Source organism: Eurosta solidaginis, chromosome 3 (genome assembly GCF_040869045.1).
Source record: "Eurosta solidaginis isolate ZX-2024a chromosome 3, ASM4086904v1, whole genome shotgun sequence".
Lineage (NCBI taxonomy): Eukaryota > Metazoa > Arthropoda > Insecta > Diptera > Tephritidae > Eurosta > Eurosta solidaginis.
In genome coordinates, this window is record NC_090321.1 from 181,179,103 (window position 1) to 181,204,978 (window position 25,876).

A 25,876-nucleotide genomic window follows, 5' to 3' on the forward strand; every position below is an offset into this window, starting at 1 on the left:
ACGTCAGGTTTTAGCTTTTCGATCACGTGGTAACAACACATTCAGAAATTCACGTGGTAATTATCGAGGTTTTTACCCAAACCGCGGCTATACTGGCTATAGAAACAATAATTCATTTGCATACAATAGCAACTATAACGGCAATAATAATCAAAGATATAGGAATTATAACGGAAATAGATACCAGAATAACAACAGTAATAATACGCGTCCAAATACAAATTCTAATTCAAATACAAATAATAGTAACAATAGAAGCAACAATTAAAGATCTTCAAACGGTAGAGGTAGAAACGCAAACGTTCGCACTTTAAACGCCAGTGCCCCTCAGGAGTGAACACTGAGGGAGGACGAATTAAGCGAGTAAGCGAACTTCCCTCACCAATAGCCATCCATTGTTTAAATTTAAATTACTCTGATTTCATTGAATTACAACTTAACGAGTCACAAAAATTTCGTTCTTTCCTAGTAGACACTCAAGCGGACATTTCTTTAATAAAGATATCATGTTTAGACAGAAATATTTCCTTAAATACGAACGATATTATTAACATTACCGGTGTCACTTCCAATTCAGTTTCCACTTTAGGTAAAATTACCGTAAATTTAAATTTTTCTAACTTTTCTATTAAACATACTTTACACGTAGTAAATGAAAACTTTAATATTCCATCCGATGGCATACTGGGTACAGATTTTCTGAAAATTAACAAATGCATTATTAATTATGAAAGAAACAGTATTTCCTTTTGCGAAAGCGACAGTTTTATCATTCCACCAAGATGTGAAATATTCAGACTTTTTGATTTAGGAAATTCACCCGAACCACTTTTCGTGGGCTCGCAGGAAATCGAAAAAGGTGTTTTCACAGCTAGGTGCATTGTTAATTCCAGTAACCCAATAATTAAAGTTATAAATACCACGGATGATATAAAGTATGTCAAAAGAAAAAGTATTCGGACAGAAAAACTTTCAAACTACAATGTTTATACAATTAACAAGACAGAAACAGAAGACAAACGTACGAAAAAACTAACTTCGATTTTAAAAAATCAATTACCTCAACATGCTGATAGTAAATTAATTGACCTTTGCATAGATTATGCCGACATTTTCGCTCTTGACACGGACAAAATGACTTTAAATAACTTTTACGAGCAAAAATTAAGACTGACAGACAACGAACCGGTATATGTTAAAAACTATAGATTGCCATACTCTATAATAATATATATTCGTTTGTTTGCAACAATTTTTATAAGTTTTTGGCCAAAGAAGAATGTGACAAAATTGATCACTTTGTCAATTCTTCTTTTCCCCAAAAAGGATAATGTAACAGCGCCTTAATAAATAATAAAATGTCACCCTGTGTTCAAGTTGCTGCAACACCCGTTGTCTACCCACGGGGGTGGAACAACTTGAACACAAAGCAATTCAGCAAGATCCATCCATCAATTAATTTTGGCAACTCAACAAAAACGCAACACACAAGTGCGAAAACTAAAACTAATTTGTGAAACTAAAATATTTAAGTTCAAATTAAGAATTTGTGTAAAACAACAAATAAACATTTATTTAAAAATTTCCATTAAACATAAGTACATAAAGAAAAGTACACGAACTAAAAGATACATGTGTTTTATGATTGGGTGTGGAGATGCTTGCGCGTGCGAGCACATATTTGATACCTTAAAAAGGTGGGTAATAGTCTAGTTGAGGGTCGACTGCTAATACCCGACGCAAAAATTCGAGAGTGGTACCCAGAGACGCGTTGCGGCCCCAGGATCTCGAATCCGGTGGCGGAAACCTCTATCTCTGATACTTCTCGAGATATTTGCGAAAAACCCCCCAAAAATGCCCTATCTTTAAACCCCACTTAAACACTCACTGCGCACTGATCACTCACTTCACCACTTTTAATCATTTTATTAACATGTTTTCTCTTTTTTTTTATCAAAACATTCAACCAAAATGGTTTTATTTTTATTATTTTCTTTTTTTTATAGCACTCACCACTTTTCTTATGCCCGAAAAAATTTTTACGTGAAATTGCCAGCGTTGCCACCGGACTGTCGTTTTTTAGGACCTTGGTTTTCCTTACATAGAGTCTACACTTAAAACTTGTTTGTATCTTGGTCTTAAAATCTAATTATGCAATTAAAGAAAAAAACTTTATAAATTCTAATAATATCATCATAAATATTCTATACGCACGAGTTGAGTATGACTACGGGGAATGATGAAATATCAAACGGTAAAACTCTATTTGAGGGATTTTGCACGCTTTTAATTTTGATCCCACCCCATTGGTGGACCGCCCACCGTAATTTTTTATAATCGCGGCTGCCAACCCAGAAAGGTGTTATGCGCAAAAATACTGTGGATCCCACCATGGTTTCGGAAGGAAGATAATGTGTAGGTCTTACAACCTTAGGCTAACAAGGTTGCTTCTATCATTAAAAAGAGAGGGCTGTAGACTCATTAGGGGATTTTGACTGGACACTACCGTCTGGCATCACATTCCTTTAACTTAGGCTTGGTCAGTGATAGCAGATGTAGGAAGTACGGGTTGGAGGAGGAAACAATCGTGCTCCTGCCCTGCGCTTATCAGGATTCAGCTATAAGGAGTGATACATAGGTTCTGGGTTTTATAAGGCTATTCAGTTTGGTCATTAAATAAACTTCTAGTAACACTACGGACCCATTCAGTCTATGTGAGGTATTCACGGACCGCCCAGTTCAACCTAACGTTAGTTGTCTCATAAGTTCTTTTTTAGTGAATTCTACATGGCTACTCAACACAAAGAATAATTTACTAGGTATTTCGTTACCAAATATATATGGATACGCGTAGCAGACTGAAGTTGATTTGCGAACTTTCACATAAGTTCTGTTGGTAATTTTATACGACAGCATGACACCGCTAATACGCGTCCAAAAATATCGAGAGAGGTGTCCAATGACGCGTATTGACATCGACAACAATAATCTGAAGGCGGAAAAAAAATGTAGCTCGTTCAAAAAATATTAACGAAAAACCGTAAAGCAGGGGTGCGATTCATAGTATTTTTGCGCAGAACACCTTTCTACATTGGTGGCTTTCGGCCGCGCTTATAAAAAACGTACTTGGGTGGGTCCAACAACGGTTTGGAAACCAAAACTACACCGAGCAAAACACCTATGCGATCCTAGATCCAAAACACTTCTTTTGATACCCCTCTTGATGTTTTTGGACATGTATTAATAGTGTCATGCTGTCGTTAGAATTACTGTTCCGTTTAATGACTTTTGCGTGTAATTGTTTACTCAACACATGGAATTACTTTACATGGTATTTTATTACCAAATATGCTGCAAAATTAAAAGTGTACATACCTAAAGCTGGAAAAATATCATCTTCATCTGTAAACGTACATGGCAGGTATTGTGTAGAATAGAAGCACATCTATCGTACCATTAACGAACATCATTATTTGCATGTGCATACGGGAGTAAGTACGGGAATAAGAGTAAATGTCCTAATAAAAGGGAATGAAAGTGGAACCCATTCCTTTATTTTGCTCGGAATGTCAGAATAAAAACAAAAAGAAAAAATGGAGTCTTGCAAACAATTCATTACTTGTAGGACGCTCACAAATCGTTTTTAAATGATGTAAATACCAAATTTTTCGCTGTGTATGATAGTCATGGGGGAGTCGAAGTGGCAACGTATTTCGCGGGTATGTTATCACAATTTTCCAAAACCACAATCCCCATATTAACGTGACAGACGCTATGCAGCAGTAATAGCTGATGCCACTATTGAAGGTGTTTTAGATCTGATCCAGATTCTAAGCCGCAGGGCTCTTCTACATCAACAGCAGCTATATTAGATGCCGATGATGAACCTGGGCCGAGTTCGTCGCGTAAGGCCATATCAAGCACTTCGTCATCTAAAATAGAATCAGGTCCTAGTTCTTCAAACAACGGGAATACAATAAATATGGAGACCGATGAACCAGAAGACCCCATCTAATTTGTTTCGTCCCTCCCACAAATTGTCATCCTCCCAGCAGCTCCTTGCAGAAGGACTGCTCCATATTCTCTTACTCCGGGAAGGCATCGAATCCAATCCGGGTCCGTCTCCTGACCCCGGTCCTGAGAAATGGTTTTGCTGCATCTACCGGAAAAGAATCTTTTTAGGACGGTCATACTCTGTTCAGTGTGTCTCGTGCAAGGGATGGTTGCATCGGACAGGTTGTTCTGGGCTTGATCCCAAAACCCGACGTCCACGTAACTTTTATAAATCTTTTGTGGCTCCTTGCTGTCTACGTCTAAGCGCCCCTCCCCCCCCCCCCCCCCCCCACTACCTTCCAGCAGCCCCGCTGCTAAGCAAGCCACAACAAGTACCCGCCGCTGCTCGCGCCACACGGCGCCAACAACTCAAACAGCTGCTACCACTCATAACTACAATCTTCGTAGTAGAGTCGGAAGCAATGCTGAGCAACAGCCCCTACCCCCGTCTTCTCCCCCCTCTTTTCCGCAGCAATCGTGTTGGTCAGGGAAACAGACTCTTAGTCCCTACCTCCGTTTGCACCGTTTGCCAGCACAGAATATATATGTTTGCGACATCCGCCCAATGCAGCTCCTGCCTTGGGTGGTGCCACTTTCCTAGATGTTCTGGTCCCCGCGACGGCAACCCCCCGACGGGTTTCATCGCGCCATGTTGCCAGGTCGCAAACCCAAATCATCCGGGTACCCCAATGCTTGCCCAAGGACGCCCAGCCCTAGGGCCACAACAGCAATTGCGTCCTAGCCTTCCCCAACCCAGGCGTAGTCACCCGTCACTTACCCCCAGAGTGGCGACGTCTCCCCTTATGTAATGGACTAACTGGGAAGATTACGGAGATAGTCGATTTCATGAAGCGGCACAACATCCGCATTGCTGCGATTCAAGAGACTAAACTCACAGCAAGATCTGCATTGCAGACCTGTTCTGGGTATAACGTCCACAGGAAAGACCGCGAGAGCGGAAATGGAGGCGGTCTCGCGTTTATCATACACCACTCTGTGCAATATTATATATTTGATCCTGGCATCGACCGCAGGGACAATGTCTTAGAACGTCAGGGCCTATCTGTCCGGTCAGGCGATGCAAACCTAGAAATCATCAACATCTACATCCCTCCTGCCACCTGTTGCCCCAGTGGATACCGCCCTAATATCAGGGCCTTACTCACTGGCAACAATCGCATTATCTTAGGCGATTTCAATGCCCAACATGATCTATGGCATTCAAACTTGCGGGCGGACAGTAAGGGTGAGATGTTGGCGGATCAAATAGAAGAAATGACGTTCTGCACAATAAACGGAGACGCCCCCACACGTATGGTAGGAAGCTGTCACAGCTCGCCAGATATCTCAATCGTGAGCGCAGAACTCGTAAACTGCGTCAACTGGCAGCCGATGGTAACATTGGCATCCGACCACCTGCCCATACTTATTTCTCTTGAGCGTACCGCCGACTTCATCGTCACTGAAAAACGCACTTTCATAAACTTCAAAAAAGGAAAGTGGGAAGAATATAAATCCTTTACAGACAGCCGCCTAGCTGCCCTCCCTATCCCGACTGATGCCCGCCAAGGGGAGCGTGCCTTCCGTAAGGTCAATGAATCCGCCTCGGCACATTTCATTCCCGCCGGGAGAATTCCCGAAATCCGTACCCACTTCCCGGCGGAGGCCGCAAACTTAGCGAGAGAACGTGACCTTATAAGACAGCTTGATCCAGGCGACCCCCAAATAAGGGATATAAACCAACGCATCAGATTGCTTGTGGATGAACACAAGCGGGCGAAATGGGAGGAGCACCTAAGAAGTTTTAACCTCTCTACCGGTGTGTGTAAACTTTGGTCCACCGAAAAGTCCCTATCGTATCCGACTAAGCACAAAGACAAAGTTTCCATCGCCTTTGGCGACAAAGTGCTGTCGGACGCGAAAAAATGCGCGAGCGCTTTCTGCCGACAATATATAATGCATCCTACGGTCGACAAAGATAGACGGAGAGCCAATAGACGCGCACATAAACACAAATTCAGCGCGTCACCACTCACAATCACCGCTAAAGAGGTTGAGGACGCCATTGGTCGTGCTAAACCATCCAAAGCAGTGGGCCCAGACGGCATAGCCATGCCGATGCTTAAAAACATAGGGAAAGAGGGTTTCAAATATTTAGCGCATGTCTTCAATCTGTCTCTTTCCACCTTTGTCATACCTGAGAAATGGAAAAAGGCCAGCTAACATAGGTGAGTCGTATCGTCCGATATCTCTCCTATCGCCAGTGGCAAAGCCGCTTGAAGCCATTTTGCTCCCTTATTTCCAAGCAAATTTGCAGCTAGCCCCTCATCAGCCTGGCTTCAGAAAACTCCATAGCACTACCACCGCGCTAAATGCCATTAGCACCCAGATAAATTGCGGTTTAAATCAATATCCCCACCATAGAACAGCTAGACCTATCAAAAGCTTTTGATACGGTCAACCATGGCTCGTTACTGCAAGACCTGGAAGGGTCTACCCTTCCCCCATGTCTTAAAAGGTGGACCGCAAATTATCTGGGTGGTCTGCAGGCATCGGTGCAATTTAGAAACGAAACATCAAAACCAAGGAGAATGAAACAAGGGGTACCACAGGGTGGTGTCCTATCCCCACTTTTGTTTAATTTCTACATATCTTAGCTACCTTCACCACCAGAAGGAGTCACAATCGTTTCCTACGCCGATGACTGCACAATAATGGCCACAGGCCCAGGCCCAAAGATCGATGCGCTATGCAATAAAATAAACGGCTACCTCCCTGATCTCTCCAGTTTTTTCGCCTCGCGAAACCTGGCATTATCACCGACTAAATCTTCCGCGACCTTATTTACAACATGGACGCCCCAAATGTCGACCATTTTGAACATCCACATCGATGGCACTACACTACCGACTGTCCTACACCCCAAAATCTTGGGTGTGACGTTTGATCAGGATCTACATTTTGGTGAGCACGCAACCGCAATTGTTCCGAGAATTCAGAGCCATAACAAAATCCTCAAATCCGCTTATGACCACATACAAAGCAATTAGCCAGCCGATTACGTGCTACGCGTCACCCATATGGTCGCCAAGCCTAAAAACCACCCACTGGAAGAAACTACAGGCCTGCCAAAATACTGCTCTCAGAATCGCTACGGGCTGTCTTCTTATGTCCCCAGAACACCATCTGCATAATGAGGCGAGAATACTCCCCATCAGAGAGAGAACTGAGATGCTTACCAAACAGTTCCTGTTGAATACACAGAAACCTGGGCATCCCAACAGACATCTGATTGATGAACCAGCACCGCCTAGGGGCTTAAGGAGTCATCTCCGTAAGCATTTTGAGGAAATACGGCACCTGAGAACCCAGCCGTATGAAGTGAAAAAACACAAGCAGGTCCTTGGTGAACTCCATAAACAGGCGCTGGACCTTTATGCCGGGAATTGCCCGGTGAATCCAGTACTTAACGAAAATTATCCAAAACTTGCGGAAGATGAACGCATACTCCCCAGGGAAACGCGTGTCACTCTTGCTCAACTTCGTTCTGGATACTGTAACAGGTTAAACTCTTACCTATCCAGAATCAACCCCGACATACAAAATGTATGCCCCGCATGCAATGTGTCCCCACATGACACCAACCATCTCTTCAATTGTAATGTGGAACCAACGCCTCTAACACCCCTTTCCTTATGGTCCACCCCTGTTGAAACGGCAAGTTTCCTTGGACTCCCGTTAGAGGATATTGATGAAAATTTGTGATCGGTCGCGGCTATTAGGTGGGGCGAGCATTGCTACAACAACAACAACAACAAGAGGATTAAACCGTTCGAGTGCAAACAAACCCAATAACTACAACAGCGCAACCATTGAGACGGAGAATAATACAAAATCTGAGAGCAATATAGAAAAAACGCCAACAAATTGTCCGGCAGGCACAGAGGCTACCACTGCCAATGCAACATCAATCGCCACCAATTTTGGTGAGTGTGCTTTATCGTATGTGCCCCTTAATTTAGTATATGCTTTATTCTTATAGCATTCGTCATATGCATAGGTTTTCTAAATTGGATAACATTTGCAGTGATGTGTTAATTAACAAAACGAATCGTTGTCTGTTAATCACACAATATTTTCGCAAGATGTCGAGTCCCAATTGTCTAGTTTATCAATTGGCGATAATAATAGTACTGGCTATGACAATGGAAAATCAAATATGGATTCAATGCCTAATACTTGGCGGCCTATAAAGACACAATACACATTATGCTGCTTCTATAAATAGGACGTGTAAAGCACCGAAGATCGATGAGAGTAAGCTAACTATTTTATTCAGGAGCAAACGTTATATATGTAGTACACATGGCAGTCAGGTCTAAGTATCACAGTGGATCGGTCTGATATTTCCGGCCAAGGATTGTCACACCGATGTTATAACAACAACATTAACTTTAATGTATTATTCCTGATATTCTACTTTCATTTCTTTCGATGAAGGTCTCATAACTCCAAATAGAACTTTAGAGTCCTTGGATATTGTAGAAGCTGAATTGGCTCCGTTTTTAAACACAGGACGATCATTTGAGCCAAATTATTGTGTTCCGAAGCAGCACGTTGCAATAGTGGTTCCGTTTAGAGATAGTTACGCTCATTTGGCAGTTTTACTGCAAAACATTCATCCATTCCTAAGGAAACAGCATATCGCTTATAGAAATTTCTTATCGAGCAAACAAATGGAAAAGCTTTCAATCGAGCTTAACTGATGAATATTGGCTTCCTAGAAGCATTAAAAATATTTCCATGGGACTGCTTTATCTTCCATGACGTTGACTTGTTACCTTTAGATAATCGAAATTTATACACATGCCCGCGGCAACCGCGGTACATGTCGGTTGCTATAGACACATTAAACTTCAAGTAATTCATAATTCACATTTTAAAACTTGCATTTTTTGGTCTAAAACTTGCAAATACGTTTTCAGGTTGGCTTATCGATAAATTTTGGGGGAGTATCTGCTATGACACGTAAACAGTTTCAGCTGGTGAATGGCTTCTCAAATTCATACTTCGGTTGGGTGGGGAATACAATGATATGTCGAAAAGGTAATATTTCTTTGTTGTTTGGTATTGTTTTTAGTGTTCCAGTAAGTACATACCTATTTGAGTTAAAATGTGTATCAAGCAAGCGCTAGTGACTATATGGCTGATGATTGCAAATAAATTATACAAATCAAGCAGGACTAAACGGGGGAGGCAACGGATGGTGCCCTACTTCCACTTTCGTTGATTCTCTCCATCAGAAGGAGTCAATATAGTTACGCATACGATGCGCCTCGTAATTTCCAATCCTGAGATGGTCGGGCTAGTACCTTAATGGTTTTTGTTACTGGAACGTACGGGATCTACATCCGACAAAGGACCCAAAACCTTCAGGGAGCGCCTTTATCGTTAATACAACAACAACGGCAGAAGTTTCATAGCAGGCAAAATTATAAAAACGCACTTCAGACTTTAAAAGGACATTAGAAGACATTAAAGAGCTTCTAAAAGCAATAGAGTAATGACATCAATTTAAAAATCAAACATCATGCAATCAAGAACTATTACGCCTGTATTTGCAAGGATAAAAAAATCGTTTAATTATTCCACAACACTACACATAAAATCATTCTTAGGAGCATACCGTTGTTGTTGTAGCTGTGTTGCAGGAGCATACCGCCGCAAATGTTCGTTCGACCCCGTCGAATGAGTTTCTGATGTACAAACTAAAACTTGGTACTCAGAAATGCCACGGTTGTCTCTGGAAATGCTCAATATTTTGAACCGCAGACAACTGCTTGATGCGGCTACGTCTCCAAGACGGTTAAGGCACGTCCGCTATGTTATTAAACCCAGATTTGCATCACCCTGTTCACCTTCGATCTGCACTTAGGTTAATGTCTAAATAACGTGATGTAAATCCTGTATGCGATGTGCAATCGACGCCTCAAACAGCAACTTTTTTTGTCAATCTTGGTCATACTACTACTTTCCTTAGACTTCCTTTAGAGTGTTTCGAGGACAGTTCTTGAGTGGTCGTGTTATAATTCCGGTTTATTTGTAATAATAATGCCAAGGTTGGGTTTTTTATGTATATCCGTTCATATTCAGTGCTCTATTCTCAATCCATCTTCTTTCTTTTTTTTTCGTGTCTACATCATTGCCATATTTTCACATTTTCTTTAAACATCTTTCTTATAATAAGCTACCGATGTTTTCCTACAGAGGGCTGCGTCAGCTAAGCAAGAATCAAAGCGAGCACCTGATTGGCTGATCGCCAGATTCTTGCCTAAAAGACAGCGCTGCCATACTTATATTTTTCACACTACACCTTCTGCTCGTGCAACCGATCTGAAGGCTCCATTACTGATACTTAGCATAGACTTGACTTGGCTTGCGAACTGTCACTTACAGTTCTGTTAAATGAACATTGCATGTTACTGATTACTCAAAACTTAACTGACTTAGAAGTCTGTTGAATTTTGATTTTCTATGTAAGTTCTAAGTGACGTTCACATTTTGAGATGCCATTTGTTTGATTCCATTTCATTTTGACATTTTGTCATACAAATTGACATTTATTTAAAAATAAATTTCAACGCTGACTATGATGCCAGATTTTATGCACCGTGGAGTATAATCGTGGCTAAGTTGCCAAGTTTACGCCAAGTCAAGTCAAGTCTATGCTAAGTATCAGTAATGGGGGCTTAACTGTTAGATGGCGTTGGCTGCAATCCATCCAGTGACTATTAGGGCTGGCACACAATTATTACTAACGACGAGTGTCAGTACCTTCATTTCTGATGGATTACAGCTTCGGCCAATCTGACACTATAATCGACCACGATTATTAAGTCACTTATTTCTATTTGTAACTATAAGCTAAATTGTTCTTAAAATAAACACAATATACTTGAAATACATGGAGTGTCGCCTAAACGGGAGTTGAGTGGCATTCAGATGCATCGGCAGACCATATTCTAATGCGCGATGCTTCTATAATACCATCATAGGGTAACTGGGTTAACTGGCAATTTTCTATCAGACCAATTCTAAATATTCTCGCGGAATTTTGTTCTCGCGGATTTTTTTATTCCCGCGGAAAAATTCCTCCAATTCCGTTCTCCTAGGGAGAACAATAATTGGGGAATAGGAATTTCGAATTTTCGAAGTCAGCTGTTTTGTCAATTGAAATTTCGTTGCAAATTTCTTCTTTTGTTTAAAAAATTTAAAAGTTTAATTATTGTTGCAAATTTGTTGGAAATTAAGAAATAAAATATAAACAATGCACAGTATTTATAGCATTTCATGTGGTATTCACTGAAATGAGTAATGAATTGGTGCCACAGCAACATCAACAGCGGAACATAAGAAGAAGACGGCCGCATAACACAAATCTGCCGGAGTTGCCTGCTTTCATTCAGCAAAGCAATTTTCTGGCGGCGAAGTTGAGTTGAATTCGTCCTTCATCATATGCCAAAATCTATTTAGGCCTTATTAAAAAATCCTTGCGCAATTTCTGGATGGCTGCATCAAATATGTATACCAAGAGCTCTACCGTTGCTTATGATATACTTTTCGACTTAAAATAAAGAATATTGTGGTTGTAATTGTTGTTGTATTAACAGTGAGAATACTGTGGTAGAATGTAAATACATATTTTACCACAAATTTGTACAAATAAGTCTTCTTTCTTAAAATAACCAATTTCCTTTAACTATTTTGATGCATTCCCTTTAATTTAACTAGTGAAAAAACTCCTATAAAATGGCAGAGAAATCTCCCTCTCCCTCACGATCATAATACCTACTTTTCTCCCATAACCGGTTTCCGCTTTTTCGAACATTGTTCAGAATAGGAGGAAAGGGAGAAGTGAAAAAACTCACAAGGAATTTTTATTTAGAATACGAGGAATGGGAGAAGGGAAAAAACTCGCACGGAATTTTCGTTTAGAATTGGGCTGTATGTCTCTTATTACGTATCGGTCATGAGGTAATACCTTATGAATTACGTATGGGCCTCTATATTTTGGTATAAACTTTTTATTAGAACTGGCCGATGTATCTACATTACGTATGACAACAAAGTCACCGACACTGTATGTCTCAGGAGGCTTGGAGCGATTGGAAAAGTATTTTGAGTTATATTCTTGTGACTTTTCTATAGCAGCTAAGGCAGACGCACGGGTAGCCTCAAGGTCACGAGGCGCACTGTAATGGTTTTTATCCTCTAGGTGTTCTGTCAATTCATCGATTATCGCTCCTCTCTGTTCCACACCGAACAGCAACATACTTGGTGTGTAACCAGTGGTGGAGTGTATGGTATTATTAAGACCGTATTCTACTTGACCTAACTTGGCTGACCAGTTGGCATGGTTAATCGACTCGGAGATTTTACTCAATATGTCCGTTTGCTTGTGGGGAAGCCGTGGCTACTTTCACGTGACATATGTTGTTTTTTAACGAATACGCGTCGAATTCGAGAGAAGTGAAACAAGAGCCGCGGTCAGATATCAGCCTCTTGGGTCTGCTGTAATAACTGAAGTATTTGTCTAGGGAAGCTATGACTTCTTTCGTACTCGTTGAATTTACTGGAGACAAACGAACGAACTTCGTGAATGCATCAACAACCACTAAAATATATTTGCGCTTCGAGTTAATGGAGGGCAGAGGGCCAAAGTGATCGACATGTATGGTGTCGAATGGTATCGGTATTTTAGCAATGCTATGCATAATTCGCTTGTTCACGCGGGCTGGGGCTGAGTACATGATGCATGTAATGCAATTTCGAACAAAGTTTTCTACTTTATCTTTCATCTTGGGTAGCCAATAGTGTTTCTTTAGTTGATCGCATGTCTTATCGACGCCTAAGTCACCAATTTTCTCATGAACCAGTCTAATAGTGTTATTCTCCATCTCATTCGGGACGTACAACTGTAGCTCCTCTCCCCCTCTTTCCTAAAGACGAGACCGTCTACTAATTTAAAGTTCGGCACGGGACCTGTCTCTAGCTTTTCTCGTAATTGTTCTATGTTATTGTCGCGGTATTGTGTAGCTTGGATGTGAAAATCTGCTTCGTCGGCATCCGCGGCGAAGACCATTTCGCAGAGTTTTGTTATTCTCGTATGCTTCTTGTCGATAGTAGCGACGGTTGATTCGGATTCATCGGCAGTTCCGGCTTCAGGGCAGCGGCTAAGCGCATCAACGTGTCCCATGTTAACTCCACCTCTGTGTTGAATTGTATAGTTATAATTTTCAAGCTCTAGAGCCCATCTGGCTATCCGCGGGTTAAGTTGTTTTTTACTTAAAGTCATCGTAAGGGAGTTGCAATCTGTGACTATCTTGAACGGAATTCTTTCCAAATAAACTCTAAACCGGCGTAGAGCGTATATGATGGACAGGGTTTCCAGTTCGAAGCTGTGGTATCTTGCTTCCGCGGGTGAGGTGTCTTTTGAAAAGTACATAATCGGGTGCAAACGACAGTCCGTTTGTTTTTGGAGTATGACCGAACCGAAACCTGCTGAACTTGCATCGCAGTGCAACTCAGTTTGTTTCTTCGGATCGTATATTGCAAGCACTGGGGCGGACGACAGTTTTATTTTAAGTTCCTTAAAGGCTCGTAAACAGTCTTCTGACAGTTCGAATTTAACACTATCTCGTGTCAGTTTTTGTAATGGTCCAGCTATTTTAGCGAAATTCGGAATAAACCTTCTGAAGTATGAGAAGAGGCCTAAGCAGGTCTTAAGTTCTTTACAATTTTTCGGGAGCCTATATTTTTTGATTGCTTCTATGTGCGCATCGCTGGGGCGAATGCCATCCGAACTGACTGAATAGCCTAAATATTCGAGAGTATTAAACCCGAACATACATTTATTTAGCCTAAGTTCTAAATTTGTTTCCTTCATTCTTCTAAGTACTTTGCCGAGGATCTTAACGTGGGTTTGGAATTCTACCGTGGCTACAATTAAATCATCCATATATATCATTATCGATCCATCGTCAACCAAATCTTTGAAAATGTTGTGGACATATCGCTGGAATACAGCGGAGGCGTTTTTTAACCCAAACGGCATACGCATATATTCAAATTGACCATAAGGCGTTACAAAAGATGTATATTTAATGAAATCTGGGGCCATTTTAACATGGAAGAACCCGTTTTTTAGGTCTAGTGTTGAGAAAAATTTTTTTCCGCCTAGATAGTCGAGGCAGTCTTCGATCAAGGGGAGCGGAAAATTGTTCCGAACTGTTAATTTATTCAGCGGTCGGTAATCAACACATTTACGAATTTCGCCATTCTTTTTTTTACTAATACAACCGCAGAGGCATATGGTGAATCGCTTGGCCTAATGATACTCTTTTCCAATAATTCATCCGTTATCTTTCTAAGTTCAGCTTTTTCATAATGAGAAAGTCGCCTTGGCAACGCATGGAATGGTTTATCCTCAACTAACCTTATTTTCATCTCGTAATCATACTGTTCGATATTTATTGGCCTCAAATAGTTATCTTATAAGGTCTTTCTCAATACATCAGTACTATTTTCTTCTAATTCTTGATTTATATTAATTTCAGATATGCAGGAGGCCTGTTTATTAAAAATATTCTCACTAAAATTTTGATCAAGTGGGCATAACCCATCACTGCAAGCCTCATGAGACACTACGTTTATTTCTTCGAGCTCAACATCTTCTACCCGTATACTGCTATTTGGTACAGAGATTTCTAATTCTGAATGCCTCTTTTCACCCCTAAGACTAGGTATATTATTCAAGTTAAGCGCACAGAAATAAGAATGGCATATCATTATTTTCTTCATCAGGCACCACATTTAAAACAAATTCATCTATTTTATTTTTAAATTTTATTTCGCATTTAATTTTTCCAAAAATTATTAATTTGTTATTTCCCAATCCTCGATATTTTGACTGCTTGGCGACACAGCTCACATCAAATGGCACGGCGGACTTGCGAACAAAGCTAGTTGGAGTGCCAGTATCAAAGAGAGATAAACAATCCATAAATCTTTTGCACTTAACTTGTTTTGTTACATAGGCGACACTTACCATATTCATAGATCCTAAAATTCGGTAGCAACGTTCTTCATCCCCATCTTCAGTGTCGGTCCCGACTGCAGCAACGGTTTTCTTCAAGTTTAGTACCTTTTTTGAGTTAGTACAACTGCGGTGGTCATGGCCCATCTTCCAGCAACGGAAACAACTTCCTACCGGCCTTTTTTCGTATGGACATTTACTCTGAAAGTGTCCCATATGGGTGCAATTGAAGCAGCGTATTTCTGCTGCATCAGTTTCATCGTTCTTTGGCGTATTTGATTTTGATGGTTTCGGTTTTTGAACGTTGTCGTATATAGATGGGCGATATGGGCGACGACGCTCGTATAGGTCAAGCGATTGTTTGAATTCTTTCATCGTCCTTGCGTATATGAGGATATATATTTCCGGGGACCTGTCTTGGAGGTCATCAACTATAAAGTTGATCAGTTCAAATTCGTCGACATAGTCACAACGAGCAGCGATGTTTTCCATTTCCAACACATATCGGCGAATGCTGCTTTTTTTATCCCATTTATGAGTGGCCAACGCTTTGTATACTTCGTGACGGCTCACCACCCGACCAAATTCTTTAACCAAAAGCGATTTTAAATCTTCGTAATTTAGAACGTCTCTATACAGTAAAAGTTTAGCGTCACCGCAAAGAGAATTGCACAAGCAAGTGTACTTAAAAATGTCGTCTGCATTTACCATCTGCATGACTCTATCAAAATTGCGAAGAAAGTCGTGCACGCTATATGCTTTATTTTCACCGTCAAATTTTGTGATGGTATGTTCGATGTCCCGAAAAGTTAAACGATTTGGGATTTTTAGCCTACCGTTACCAATGGGGGTGTCGTTTCGCATCCAGTGACTATTAGGGCTGGCACACAATTATTACTAACGACGAGTGTCAGTACCTTCATTTCTGATGGATTACGGTGTACAGAAAAATTAATAGAATTACTTATAGTTACAATGATTCAAAATAAATAAAAGGTAACTGTTCCCAGGGGGTATGCGAACCACATATATATTTAGTGTTGAGCAGTCTGTGATTTTATAATAGGTGTGAAATGTGCTAATGTTAATTTCAAACAACTTTTGTTGTTGTTGTAGCAGTGTTTCGCCCTATCACAAATTGTCATCAATATCCTCTAACGGGGGTCCAAGGAAACTTACTGTTTCAACAGGGGTGAACCATAATGAAAGGGGTGTTAGAGGCGTTGGTTCCACATTACAATTAAAGAGATGGTTGGTGTCATGTGGGGACACATTGCAAGCGTGGCATACATTTTGTATGTCGGGGTTGATTCTGGATAGGTAAGAGTTTAACCTGTTACAGTATCCAGAACGAAGTTGAGCAAGAGTGACACGCGTTTCCCTGTGGAGTATGCGTTTCTCCTCCACAAGTTTTGGGTACTTTTCTTTGAGTACTGGATTCACCGGGCAATTCCTGACAAAGAGGGCCTACACCTGTTTGTGGAGTTCGCCAAGGACCTGCTTGTGTTTTTTTGCTTCATACGGCTGGGTTTTCAGGTGCCGTATTTCCTCAAAATGCTTACGGAGATGACTCCTTAAGCCCCTAGGCGGTGTTGGCTCATCAATCAGATGTCTGTTTGGATGCCCAGGTTTCTGGGTATTCAACAGGAACTGTTTGGTTAGCATCTCATTTTTCTCACTGATGGGGAGTATTCTCGCCTCATTATGTAGATGGTGTTCTGGGGACATAAGAAGGCAGCCCGTGGCGATTCTTTGAGCAGTATTTGGGCAGGCCTGTAACTTCTTCCAGTGGGTAGTTTTTAGGCTTGGTGACCATATGGGTTACGCGTAGCACGTAAACGGCTGGCCAATTGCTTGTATGTAGTAACGAGCGTTTCTTTATCTTTTCCTCAGGTACTGCCAGTAAGGGATTTGAGGATTTTATTACGGCTCTGGATTTTCGGATTTGTCGAGAATGTGACGTAGTTCTCCGTTGTAAGCTCCTTTCATATTGGCGCCGTTATCGACAATCTTCAATCAAGTATGGAAAATTAGATCAGTTTCTGACCAGTTTTTTGGTTACAATTCACGAAATTCAAAAACCGTTCTTGAATTGAAAAATTTGTTACTTGGCTTTCTTGCGTGATCTAATATAGTTTCCCTTAGGTGTTTTGCACAAATTTCTGTAAACTCGTTCTGAATGTCTGGGGAAAGATAATGAACTTGTAAACGTTTGTGCTGCTGTTGTGAAATCCTAACTTTCTCCAAATGATGTCTAAGTATCGGATCATAATGGCTTATGAGACCTTAGATGCCCAAAAAATGTTCATCGTTTCGTTCACCTTCGCCTTGAAAATTAGACCTTTTTCACCCAAAAATAAAATAGTGTCCAAAATTCTATATACAATTTCTTTCCACTTTGGAGTTTCAGTTATTAGGTGGTCATTGTTGATAAGTGTATCAATTGCAGCCTTCTTTTTTGAATAAGGTTTTGTAAAGATCATCATTGAATTTAACATTTATGCATAGATGTTATTTGAGGCTAAAATACTTTTTTATTACATTTTATTACATAATATGTATACTTTTTATTACTTAATATATATATATATAGCATACACGTCTGTGAAATGAAAATGAATTTGTGATATTTAAAATTTATTGTGAAATCAAAAAATATGTAAACATAATAGTAAATATCAATCTAATCTAATTTAATGTGATGTTGAGTATTTTCGTGTGATGGCAGTTTATCGTATAGCTTCTTCCATACCTAGAATTTCGAATATCCGCCAGGGCAACAAATTTTAGGTCGACTTAAAGTATTGGTGCTTAACAGACGACATGGTAGGCAATACAAAGCATTGCTACTGGCACTCCACACTAACCAGTCAGGAAATGGCTCGTCATGACAATCACGAAGTCGTTTAAATAATCTGGACTTTGATACAGAGTTGGTGGTATTGTTGGAAGACTTTTTGAAGATGAAACTTTATCAGTGTCACCACGAAAACTTTACGATTTCGGATTCATGTAAACATACATTTTTGTTTGATGTTTTTATTGTCTCCTCAGGTCCATGCAAAAAATCATTATCAATATTCGTTGCTTTTGAAATTAGGCTTAAAAAAACTGGGTTTTTGCTAATAGAACGTATTGATATAAGCAAAAGACATATCTTTGACATTCGGCCGAGTAGATCCGATGCTTTGCACAAAAAATTACATATCAACATATCGCACTCCCGCTTCAGAAGTGACATAAGTAGAAAAACAACAATATTGATTTAGAGAACCCCAGCGGGTTAGGGGGTCAGAATATTCCCGCGGTAGGTATGCCTGTCGTAAGAGGCGACTAAAATACCAGATTCAAGGGGCTGTGTAACGCAACCCTTCAGGTTGCCAGCGCAATATATCGCTTCTCCAAACCCAATTGTCAACCTCACCTATCCGCGGCGAATCCTGTTTAACTAACAGACGAGGCTCTGGCGACCCCAAACTCCTCATGGAACTTGGGGGTGAGGAGGGAGGGGATGACCTGAAGGTTTAATATGGCCACATAAATCGTTCCAGAGATGGTCGGGCTAGCACTTTAATGGTGCTGTGGTACCGGAGCGTACCGGATCTGTATCCGGCAAAGGACCATTACATCGATAACACTCCCCAAAGCCTTCGGGGAGCAACCTTATCGCTACAACAACATTGATTTAGAGACGGTTCAATTTGATACATAATTTGTTTTGTTTCCAAAGTTACCAGACTTTTTAAATTCAAGTTGCTTTGCGTTTATCGTTACCTTTAGTAGAATATTTAGCATAATTTTAGAAATAATTTTTCCAGAAAATGTTTTAACTATTTTTTTGATGAGTTGTGTCGTTTATGATTTGGTTATAAAATTTACATTATTTTTAGTGGTGTCACTTTAACTTTATTTTTATATTCACAAAAAATATTGTAACGCACCGTAAAAGGAAAACAATATAATATTTTTTGAAACATATTTATATTTGAAGTAACTTCTAGAACAGGGATAACCAAATTTCAAACTGTGGCTGTGTGAGTAGAACTAAAATCATCTTATTGGTGGTGGTTTAGTTGTTGATGAAAAATCAATGAGGTAGGACGTATGCACGCATGTCTGTTAACACACAAAAAGTAATTCGTAAATGTGTCATATAAATACTACTTTATTGCTTGAGTCTAAGGAAATATTTAAACAAAATAAATTGTTAATATTAAAACATGAAAACATTCTGCGCATGAGCGTTTGTTTGCGAAGTATCTTTTTGCGACAACTAAAGACGAAAGAGAATAATAATACGTGTGAAGTGGCGCCAATAATTATTCAACTAAATGGTGACCATTCTTCTAGAAGTACATAACTGGTATACATTTTAGTGCATTGAATATACATTGAATAAATACATAAGTTTTAAACATGTATAATACTAAGAACAAACTGGTATCTTATTTTAGATTATTAGCTGTGATATTTAATAAATAGTATTTTATATATTAGAGCCACTATAGATATTCATAAAAGTCAGCATAAAACTTGTTAATGTGATTAGCATGTAGGAGTGATAGAATATCTTCTTTTTTGCTATCTTTAAGATGAAGACTTAGAGGTGCAGCAAAACTAGGCAAAGTACTTGTTTCGGATGAAGACACTGCATCTACAAAACTTACTGAATTAGGTTGAGCTATAAAAAAATAAATAATTAACTTTACTTACTTATTTCCGGAAAATCTAGTAAAGTGGATACATCTACATCATTAGTAATTTTCTCCGCTAAAAGAACATTCACAATTTGTTTATTGTTCTGCTCAATCTCCTGACATTGCTTGGGCAAAATATCCAGCACGTTTTTTGCGCGACTTTCAGACATTGCTACAAAGTAAACAAATTAAGTATTTTTCTCAATTGATTAAACGATATAAATGTTTGCCAGTTATTAGCTGTTAAATTGTAAAAAGACTATTATCATATATATTTTAATCAATAGGGGAAACAGAAAAAGAAACTTACCTTTGGCTGTGGTTTAAGGATTTTTCGAAAGTAATCCAAAATTATTCCACTAAATAATTTTATCAGAAATGACCCAACTCGAATTAATTGGCTGAAAAATTTTTTAAAAATGATACAATAATAAATGTGTCGTTTCAGGACGTTTTGCTAGAGCTAAATACCAAAGTTCAAAATTGTCACTTGGGGTCGGAAAGCTTTGAGCATTTAGGTTGTGTCGGTTTTCTAGCGTATGGGACTAAACTTATACCATTCAAAAATGCCTTAATACCAGAAATTGATTTTTTTCAGTTGTGTCACTTCTGAAGCGGGGGTGGGATATCCTAATAGAAATATCGTAACTAAGATGCCTTGTTAACAAGGAAGATTATAACTGAATAAATGTTATTCTTTTACAAAGTTGTTTAATTTAATTAAGTTTAATATGGTTTAATTAAGTTTAATATGGTTTAGCGATACATATAAGTTTAAAATTTGAATTTGTTTTCTCTTTCACTTACAGAAAGGATGTCATAAGTGCAATGAAAGTGCCGGATTCAGAGCCTTTGGCTAATTACGAGTATCTCATTGTAAATGATCAATGGAAGCAAGAGTGGGAGAAGGGCGTGCAGGTGCCTGTCAATCCTGACTCTTTGCCAGAGCCAACCGTTTATGTGCTATCAGAACCAATTATGCCGCATTCGCATGACTTTAAACTGTAAGTTCTACATGTTAATCACTCAAGTTTAATATGCTTAATACTTTTTTGTAATATTAGCTCCAAAAATCGCTTCCTGCGTATAACCAAAGACGAGCGATTTGCATTGTCTAACAAATGTGGTTTCGCAAGCGGAAAATACATGTGCCTACGACAATGACCCGGTCGATGAATCATGGCTGCAATTACTCAATTCCGATCGTAAGCAATATGGTGCTTATTCCATAACGGAAACGCAATTTGAGCGCGTCATCGAAGAACTGGAGGTACGCTGTTACTTTTCTGTTTAATTTGTGTATAGACAAATCTATACATAACATAGTACTGAAAGAAATATATTTTTATATATGTACAAATACGATGTTGGAAACAAATACAGGTGATCCTGAAGAATGAGGAAGGCCTTGGCATTGATTATGATGAAAATGTTATATGCGATGTGTGTCGATCACCAGACTCAGAAGAAGCAAATGAAATGGTTTTCTGTGAAAATTGCAATATTTGTGTAAATCAGGCATGTTAGGGTATTACAGCGATTACATCAGGTTTGTTTTTGTTTTACTTTTAAATAAAAAATACATATTTGAACCTAATCAAAAGAACAAAGATATGAAAGCGTTTAGTAATAGTTGTTAAATGTGAAAATTAACTTCATATCCCACCTATAAATGATTTTCGCCTCTTACGAATGTTCACTTAAAAAAAATCTAATTATCAAAAGTATTTTATATTAATTGAACAATCACTAAATTTAAACAAAATATTGTTTTCTTTTATACCAGGACAATGGCTCTGTCGGACATGTTGAATGGGTATTAATCCAGACTGTTTGCTCTGCCCAAATAAGGCTGGCGCCATGAAATCAACCAAATCAGGCAAACATTGGGCACATGTTTCCTGCGCTCTATGGATACTCGAACTAAGCATCGGTTGTGTTGATCGCATGGAACCAATAACAAAAATATCGAGCATTCCATCGAGTCGTTGGGCACTCGTTTGTATTTTGTGTCGAGCACGAGTCGGTGCTTGTATACAATGTTCCGTGAATACATGTAAAACCGCCTATCATGTAGTTAGCGCATTTCAACATGGTCTTGATGTGTTAAATTGCGTTCCTACTGTCAAAAACATAGCGTTAGTAAAGGCAAAAGGGAAGGTAGCGGTGGTGCTCATAGCAGTAACACAAACAAACATAATACAACACATGGAGCAGCTAATGATGAGGACGATTTCCGACGACGTAAGAGTCGAAAATCAGATATGAGTTCTGAAGAATGATGATGAATGAAGCACGGGCGCAACGATTACAGGTAAGTTATTGTTTACGTGAAAATTTTCTTTTTCAACGAAGTCTGTTGAGGCGGCTTTTTCCAGATTTTGAAATATTACTTAGCATTTTATCTTACTATACAAAAATAAAAAATAAACTAAAAGAAGTGACAGAAGAAATTCGTGAGCGAGTGGATGAAAGTTACATTGCCTTCTTAACACTTCTTGACCACTCTAAAGCTTTTGATTCTGTAGACCACACTCTGCTCTGTAGGAAGCTGGTAAACTTATTTAACTTCTCTGGTCATGCAGTTGCCCTTATAAGATCATATCTTGGCGATAGGACTCAAGCAGTATGTATTGATGGTGAAAAGTCTGACTTCCTACATGTTTTAAGAGGCGTCCCTCAAGGCTCTATCCTGGGTCCTCTGTTATTTGTTCTGTATATCAATGACTTACCCGATGTCCTTAATTATTGTAATGTTCATATCTACGCTGATGATGTGCAATTGTTTACGTGTTGTCCTCGTGATCAAACTAGCTTGTGCATAAGTAACTTAAACCACGATTTGAATCAAATATTTTCATGGGCTAATATGAATGGCTTATGTATAAACCCGAATAAGTCAAAATGTATTGTTATTCATAGAAGGTCTTTTCCCACTAATGATTTAGAGAATGTAGTGTTCGACAATTCCGTTATAGAATACGTAGATACAGCGAAAAACTTGGGTGTAATTTTTAACAAAACATTGACATGGAAAGACCATATTTTTATAACGGTTGGAAAAGTGTATGGAATGCTTCGTACACTATGATTAACACAGTATTTCACGCCTTTGCACATACGACTACTTCTGGCTACAGCGTACTTAATACCTACGCTACCCATGGTTGTGTGATTTACTCAAACTGTGACTATCTGTGCAAGAACAAACTAAATGTTGTTTACAACAACATTGCTAGATATGTTTATGGGTTGAAAAGACTTGACCACGTATCACAACATGCTGAAAGGTTGCTAAACATTTCTTTCGAAAATCTTTTAAAAGTCAAAACACTGTCCTTCCTCCATAAATTGATACACACGAAGGAACCTGACTATCTATATTTAAGTAATGCTCTGCACTTCAAAAAAGAGCTAACATCATTTTTTAACGACTCTTAAACTGGATCACAAATTGTTGTTGTTAAAATGTTCATTTCTAAGTCCTTTTCCTTTCTCTGTGTCTTCTTCCTTTATTTGTTAAATACTATTCGATCTATAACCAGCCAAAGGTTATCATCACTACTGCTGTCTTTTAATATTTATTAATTACTTTTCTTAAGTTTTAAGATTTACATTTACATACATAAATATTTCACTATTATCTGTTATATTTAATTTAATTTGATTAATCTAATTTATTATTATTATAAATTTTAAATTTTTATAGCTCATGCTATTCATGACTAGCACTGTTAAATAATTTGTCAAAATTGTTGTGCTAGGAACAAATTTTCAAATAAATACATACATACATACATACATACAAGTAGCTACTGAAATTTATTAATTAGTTAGAAGACAAATAAATTCTAAATCTTTTGTTGCAGTTATACTTTGTTGTATTTTCGTTAAACATAGAACTTTGCTAAATATTTTTTTAAATAAAATTTTTTACTTTGGCAGAACTTTTTTTGAATGAATGATATATGTACATTTTTTAATTAAAATTTTATCTCTTCAACAGCATGCCGATTCCACTAAAAGTTAAAATCGAGAGAAACAACAAAATACGGAGTTATATACTGAAAATGAACGCCTAAAATTGCAAATCAATGAAATGACGGGTGAAGTTAAAAAGAGTGACGTTATTAACATGGAAAAACGAGCCTTAGAAACACAAATAGAAACTCTTACATTTGATTATAAGAAGTTAGAACGCGAACATGAATAATTTTGAAGAGATAAACAAAAACACGCTACAAATAGAACTAACGAAATAGCTGAATCAACTGCTAAAATACGCTTACAAACATTTCCAACAATCAGCGCTGGATGTGTCACTTACCTTGCGTGAATTCAAAAGCTTCGTAGCAGAAAGCACCACGGGGCTAATTAGTTGGCAAGCATCGATTGCCTTAGCTGATTATCTTGCACATAATGCGGATATAGTAAAAGGGAAAATGTGTATTAGAGTTAGGCGCTGGTACCGGTTTCTGTGGGATGATACTAGTGCAATGCAGCGATGTGCGTCACGTGCTTATAACTGATGGTAGCCTCGAATGCGTTGAGTCGTTGATGACGAAACTTGACACGATTTATTTATTTATTTATATAGTATAGAACATAGCTGCAAATAATGTATATAAAAAAAATAGGTACATATGTACACTCAAAAGTGATGATTAATCACAATATATACAACACGAACATATTCACTGCGAAAACTTAGAACCAACCCGAATTTAGAGAATGCATTTGGGGACACATCGTACACAAGCTTGCCAGCGAATGTCAGCGCAGTCATATAAGACAAACTGGAAGTCATTAAAAAAATTAGAACACAAAGGCTAATACACGGATTTCCACAATCATATAATATGGTCGGAAATATATATTGCTAGCAAATATCAATAAAACAGTCTAGTATGACTTGACGCCGAAATAGTGGTGTCCCCGCACTAAATATGGGAAAGGATGTCGCGAAATCCCTAAAATATTCATCAACGGCAAGTGGCTAGTACGTAAGGAAGTATTTATTACAAAAACAAAAATTTTGTAAAAACGTAATACGTACTATTTTAGCTTAAATAATTATATAGGAATACATTTATTACAGTTGCAAACAGAAAGACTTGCAATTTTTGTATGTACATATTATGTTTCCAATACTTTATAAAGATCATTCGTTTGTTACCATGCTATTTTACTATAGGGGAGTTCAGACTTTGTGCAAATGGTCTAGCATCATAGTATTTGCAAACTGGTGTAGTACTTTTACACAAAACGACAAAAAATTATATGGATATGCATTTGCTACGTAATGGCAAATACGCTACATCAAAAACCGTAGTTTATTTTTTCAACATTGAATAGCAAATCAGCACCAAACGCTTCCCAAGGCAGTCGGTTCTATGTACCGGAGCGACTCGGGATTTTTCCCGACCAAGGACTGTCATTTCAGTGTGACCCCATTTAATTTGTTTCGTCCCTCCCACAAATTGTCATCCTCCCAGCAGCTCCTTGCAGCAGGACTGCTACATATTCTCTTACTCCGGGAAGGTATCGAACCCAATCCGGGTCCGTCTCCTCACCCCGGTCCTGAGAAATGGTTTTGCTGCATTTGCCAGAAAAGAATCTTTTTAGGACGGTCATACTCTGTTCAGTGTGTCTCGTGCAAGGGATGGTTGCATCGGACAGGTTGTTCTGGGCTTGATCCCAAAACCCGACGTCCACGTAACTTTTATAAATCTTTTGTGGCTCCTTGCTGCTCACGCCCAAGGGCGTCCCGTAGTCTACGCCTAAGCGTATCCCCACTACATTCCAGCAGCTTCGCTGCTCAGCAAGCCACAACAAGTACCCGCTGCTGCTCGCGCCCCACGGCGCCAACAACTCAAACAGCTGATACCACTCATAACTACTACCTTCGTAGTAGAGCTGGTAGCAATGCTGAGCATCAGCCCCTGCCCCCGTCTTCTTCTCCTCCCCTCTTTTCTGGCAGCAATCGTGCAGGTCAGGGAAACAGACTCTTAGTCCCTGCCTCCGTTTGCAC

General features: G+C 39.1%; 1 protein-coding gene and 1 long non-coding RNA gene across 6 annotated transcripts in view; one reads left to right on the plus strand and one right to left on the minus strand.

Annotated features, from left to right (window-relative positions):
* Nucleotides 1-1,476: 1,476 nt before the first annotated feature.
* Nucleotides 1,477-25,876, plus strand: part of LOC137244709 (PHD finger protein rhinoceros-like) — a 30,041-nt gene continuing 5,641 nt past the window's right edge. The window contains exons 1-8 of one of the 4 annotated variants that reach the window (XM_067774128.1): nt 7,905-8,039; nt 8,096-8,973; nt 9,039-9,159; nt 20,655-20,849; nt 20,910-21,115; nt 21,229-21,394; nt 21,632-22,159; nt 23,852-24,844. In XM_067774128.1, the coding sequence (XP_067630229.1) occupies nt 9,149-9,159; nt 20,655-20,849; nt 20,910-21,009 (306 nt within the window). In that variant the 5' untranslated portion in view covers nt 7,905-8,039; nt 8,096-8,973; nt 9,039-9,148 and the 3' untranslated portion in view covers nt 21,010-21,115; nt 21,229-21,394; nt 21,632-22,159; nt 23,852-24,844. Of the gene's footprint in view, nt 1,698-7,904; nt 8,040-8,095; nt 8,974-9,038; nt 9,160-20,654; nt 20,850-20,909; nt 21,116-21,228; nt 21,499-21,631; nt 22,160-23,851; nt 24,845-25,876 lie in introns of those variants that run through there. The other 3 variants (XM_067774129.1, XM_067774125.1, XM_067774126.1) reach the window with 3 other exon arrangements.
* On the minus strand, nt 18,768-24,572 carry LOC137244710 (uncharacterized). 2 transcript variants are annotated; one of them, XR_010951167.1, is made up of 4 exons: nt 24,173-24,572; nt 20,156-20,246; nt 19,862-20,017; nt 18,768-19,802 (listed from the first exon to the last, which is right to left on the minus strand). It is a non-coding gene; the product is annotated as an uncharacterized lncRNA (long non-coding RNA). The 2 variants fall into 2 exon arrangements; XR_010951168.1 differs by lacking the exon at nt 24,173-24,572 and adding an exon at nt 24,022-24,096.